General features: G+C 47.8%; 1 protein-coding gene across 1 annotated transcript; it reads right to left on the bottom strand.

Annotated features, from left to right (window-relative positions):
* Positions 1 to 475: 475 nt before the first annotated feature.
* npy1r (neuropeptide Y receptor Y1) lies at positions 476 to 4,080 on the bottom strand. Its single transcript, XM_076293327.1, has 2 exons — positions 3,346 to 4,080; positions 476 to 895 (listed from the first exon to the last, which is right to left on the bottom strand). The coding sequence occupies exons 1-2, from the start codon at positions 4,078 to 4,080 to the stop codon at positions 476 to 478; spliced, it is 1,155 nt and encodes a 384-aa protein (XP_076149442.1).
* Between the last annotated feature and the right edge of the window lie 883 nt (positions 4,081 to 4,963).

Genomic DNA, 4,963 nt, shown 5'->3' with positions numbered 1-4,963 from the left:
CACACACTCTACAAGCTGACAGGCAAAGACAGGATGAGTGACATAAATCACACAGCAGAAGTCATTAGTGGCAGTGAATCCTGCTGGTGCCAATTAACAGTAGAAATTCATCATGAACTTCAGTTTAATCGATGAACGAGCTGATGTGTGCCTGACAAAACTCGTCTTCCTCCTGACACAGAGTTATGCTATGGATGCTCGTAACTCACTCAATCCAGCTAGAGAGAACTTTAGCATGTATGCTGATGTTAAATATCTGCATCACCCGCAGATCTGAATTATTACTGATGTCTTCATCCTTCTGTCTCCTCACGCTTACAAGTCATTCAGAGCTCAGAGTCTGATGTGAGGTTTACTAAGACAATCTCTCTAAAGTGCTGCGACTTTCACACACAAGTCCACACACACACACACATGGACACGCCTGAGCGGACACACAACCAGTCAGCCAAAGCTGAATGTGTACAGTCTGGCCTCAGGTGTCCAATGTGCCGAGCTTGAGCGAGGTGCGGGAGACCTCGGTGTGCATGGTGGACATGGCCACCGTGTCGTACTCCTCCTGCGGCCGGCCTCGGCCCAGACGGCAGAGCGGGAAGCCGCGGAGGTCCTGCTGGAAGTTGCGGTTGAGGAAGCCGTAGAAGACGGGGTTGACCCCGGCCGAGGCCATGGCCAGCAGGTGGCAGAGCGAGAAGAGGGGGTCGTGCGTGCAGTTCATGACGGCTTCGTGGTGCCAGTCGATGATGGCGTTGAAGACGTTGAGAGGCATCCAGCAGACGGCGAAGGCCACCACGATGCTGAAGAGCATGACGTTGATGCGCCGCATCTCGCTGCTCCGCTGCCGGCTCTCGCGCACGCGCTCCATCATGTTCCGCCGTCGACGCAGACTCGTGTAGATCTGAACACACACACACACACACACAACCACCGTATATAAACACTGTCACAAGTAAAAAAGTCTAATCAAGTAAGACGTTAAATAAGTAGAGGCATAAATAACTACAGACAGACGCCGTGGCTGGGTGGGCGGTTACTAATACTAGGTCAATCAAATGTATGCATTTAAAGACAGTATGTCTAAAGTGCCCACATCATTAACTGACTACAAGCCCAGCATCTGTATTTCTGTGTGTGTGTGTGTGTGTGTGTGTATTCACAAGTCATTCTTATTTCATTCGTTCATAACACTGCCCCTGCCTTTTCTAACTGAATGACCCCTCTCCTTCTCCATCCCTCTCTCTTCCCTTCTCTTGTCTTTTGCCTCTCTCTCTCTCTCTCTCTCCCTCTCTTTCCTCTCTATGCTGGGCTCAGATAAGGTCTGCCATCAGATGGTGGAAGCTTCAGCTTTAGCATACTCCCTTTTTTTCAGAAAGCAGATCTCCTCTTGGGAGTCCAACTGCCATTAAATGTCAACTTAATGTCAGTGTGTATGCGCCCATGTGTGTGTGTGTGTGTGATGTCACAGTTGTATTAATAGTCTTGACTGTGCTGCAGCACACTGAGGAGGGAGACCTTGTCTCTGGTGTGCCGTCTAACTAACTGATTGACAAGCTGTCGCTCCTCTTTGGCAGTCCCAGAGCTTTGACTCCTGCAGTGTGGTGTATATTAATAAATATTCATGTGGTGAGCATTTAAAACAATGAATATTAATCAATCTGGTTTGAAGGGTGTACAAGCCTGTATCAAGCAGTTCACAACCTTAAACACACACAGCTGCAACTCTTTACTATTCAACTACTTCTGTTGGATAATGTTTGTGTTGAACAAGATCATGGTGACCTGGAAAATGTCCCTTTAGTCAAAGCTCCAATGCCCAGAAGACACACACTTACACACACACACACACACACACACACACACACACACACACACACATACACATGCACACACGCTCACACACACACACACACACAATTGCAATCTGTATTTGCCCTGCTGTAAATGGATATGTGAAGGAGTTGACTCGTAAGGGTGTAGAATAGGTAATGCAGGCGTGTGTGTGATTGTGTGTGATTGTGAGGTTGTGTGTGATTGTGAGGTTGTGTGTGATTGTGTATGTGTGTGCATGCCCTTGGTAAATACATAACTGGTCATCTGTTAAATAATTGTTTCTCTTCCACTTATTTGAAATTAAAATTCAGAAAGCTTTACAGTCATCATAGAAACGGAATTGTGAACCCATATGGTGTTTGGTTTCAGTGAAATGCATTCGTCCCGTCCGATTGTACCTGGGAGATGACGTAGTAAGAAACGCTCCCCTCTAATGGGTTGAAGGTTGCATTATCCAGTGCTTAGAGGTGTTTGCATTCTCTATTAGGGCCTCTGTGCCTTTGCTGAATTGGGCTGGGATGGGTTTCTGTGTCATTACAGCAGTAGCATGTTTTTCTGCCTTTTGTGTGTGTGGTGCTTGCTCAATCCTAAATGTATGTGACAGCTCATCCTAGCTGCTGGTCATCTGTGGTTACAATGCGACATCACCATGAAATGTGTGTGTGTGTGTGTGTGTGTGTGTGTGTGCGCGCGCGCATGTGTGTTGATGAAGTGCACCTGATGATGAATGAATGAGTGAGTGAGTGAAAGAGTTACAGAGAGATTAAGGGAAAGAAAGCTGTGGCTATGTCTTGGTTCAGCTGTTTTCTGGTACATTCCACCATTATCATTATTATCCCCTGTGATAGGAAGAGGTAAACAGAACAGACAGCTCCCTCTCCTCCTCTCCTCTCCTCCACTCCTCTCCTCCACTGACTGTCTATATCCCCTCTCCCACTTCCGTCTCTTTCTCTTGTAATTGGCAGTCATAGTGCAATGTGTGTATCTGTGTGTGGGTGTGCGTGTGCATGTGTGTGAGTGAGTGAGAGAGAGAGACAGAGAGAAAGAGAGAGAGAGAACAATGTTTGGCTCTCACTGTTCTCTTGGAGTAACAGCATGGAAAAGTTATTTCATTCCTGTACAAAGGATAAGAAATATGGCCATGTTTATCCTCAGGTTCAGGACAGCATATCTGTGTGTGTGTGTGTGTGCAAATGGAAAATGCTGTTTCTTTCATCTCACCAGACTCTAGCTTTATGTGATCTATAATAGCATTGTTATTCCTCTCTCTTCCTTTTGCCCTTTCTTTTCTTCATGCTTGACTTCTCTGTTCCTCACTATTAACATACTATTCTAAATATTTACACTGCCTAATGTCCTTCCATTTGATGCTGTAATTCATGTGTGTGTGTGTGTGTGTGTGACAGTGTATAATCAAAAGTGACTGAATGAGTAAATTTGTGTGTCCTTTGTGTGTGTGTGTGTGTGTGTGTGTGTGTGTCTGTGTGTGTGTGTGTGTGTGTGTGTGTGTGTAGATACCTTGTAGTAGCAGACAAATATGAAGAGGAGTGGTGTGATGTACTGGAGGAAGAGCATGGACGTGGTGTAGGTCAGTTTGAAGCTCCTGGACGGCCAGGCTTCCACACACACCACCTTCCCATGGAACTGCTCCCTCATCTCCGGCGGGAGCTGTGTCAGTGGGGTGTCCGTTACCATGGAGAACAGCAGGAAGGGGGCAGCGGTGGCCAGCCCTAGAGTCCAGATGGCAGCGATGCCTATGCAGGCGTGGTGTGTTGTGGGTCTCCAGCCACGAGGATGCAGGATCAACTGATGCCTCTCCATGGCAATGAGAACCAGTGAGAAGATGGAGACGGTTACTGAGCAACACTGGACCAGTCCATTGAGCTTGCACAGAATTTCCCCGAACACCCAGTGGTCCATGAAGGTGTAGACGAAGGTGAAGGGCAGGCACACCAGCGCCATCAACAAGTCCGACAGCGAGAGGTTGGCAATCAAGACGTTGGTGACGTTGTGCATCTCTCGTTGTCGGATGATGGCAAGGATAAGAGCCAGGTTGCCTACCACGCCCAGCAAGGCCACTGCACTGTAGGCTATCGCCATGATGACAAAGAGAGTCCTGTTGCTGTCACACTCATCACTGCCATAAGCTGTGATCGCTGACAGATTAGCGAAAGAGCAGTTGCGCTCCTCTAAGGCGGTCGAGCAGTTGGGGGGAGCGGGTGGGAGAGGGGGGAGGAGCATTGGGTATGCCATGCTGCTGGCTGACTGGATACTGCAGCTAACGCAGGTCACCTCATGCTGCCTCACCACTTAGGCTCAGTGTGGAAAACTGTCAAAAAAAAGTGCAAATATGAAAAATCACCAATAATGAAATAAGGCTGGGGAGAGACAATCCCACCGCACAGATCCAACTGTAAGAGCTATACCGAGAGAGTGTATTTTACTGATGACTAAAAACGTCGTTCTGACTGCGCCCTCAGGGTCATAATTAGTTCACTATCCCTAATGACATCAGTAAGCATGAGTAGATAATTGAGTGACAGACGCCCTGAAACTGCACCAGCACACCCTAACCCAGCCACACACACATGCAGCCTACACACATTTGAGAACACCCAGACCCAGACCTACACACACATGCAGTCTACACACATTAGTGAACACCCAGACCCAGACCTACACACAGGCAGCCTACACACATTTGAAAACACCCAGACACACACACATGCAGCCTACACACACACGTTACAGAACACCCAGACACACACACATGCAGTCTACACAGATAGAGAACACCCAGACCCAAACCTACACACATGCAGCCTACACACATTTGAAAACACCCAGACACACACACACGCAGCCTACACACACGTTACAGAACACCCAGACACACACACATGCAGCCTACAGAGAACACCCAGACCCAGCCACATGCAGCCTATACACACATTTGAGAACACCCAGACACACACACATGCAGCCTACACACATGTTAGAGATGCCTTTGTGCTGCCTCTCCCATGTAATACACATCTGTACACAAAGCAATCTCAGTGATAGCTTTCCAAAGCCTTTCAGGGGGCCTTGTCAGCTGTGTCATCATTGGTTGAGCTCAGCATTTCTTCAGAGCACA

This window comes from Alosa pseudoharengus, unplaced genomic scaffold (genome assembly GCF_046254945.1).
Source record: "Alosa pseudoharengus isolate Yale_2024_CS ecotype anadromous, Long Island Sound unplaced genomic scaffold, YU_APseudo_1.1 YU_APseudo_1.1_scf_2, whole genome shotgun sequence".
In the NCBI taxonomy this organism is placed as follows: Eukaryota; Metazoa; Chordata; class Actinopteri; order Clupeiformes; family Clupeidae; genus Alosa; species Alosa pseudoharengus.
Note: the sequence above shows the minus strand (reverse complement) of the source record. Positions and strands in the feature narration are given on the sequence as shown.

Bases quoted from the DNA above. Each gene is read 5' to 3' on its own strand.
- npy1r (XM_076293327.1), bottom strand. From the start codon at position 4,080: ATGGCATACCCAATGCTCCTCCCCCCTCTCCCACCCGCTCCCCCCAAC. The intron at 896-3,345 runs GTATCTACACAC...GTGTGTGTTCAG, and splicing joins TATTTGTCTGCTACTACAAG to ATCTACACGAGTCTGCGTCG.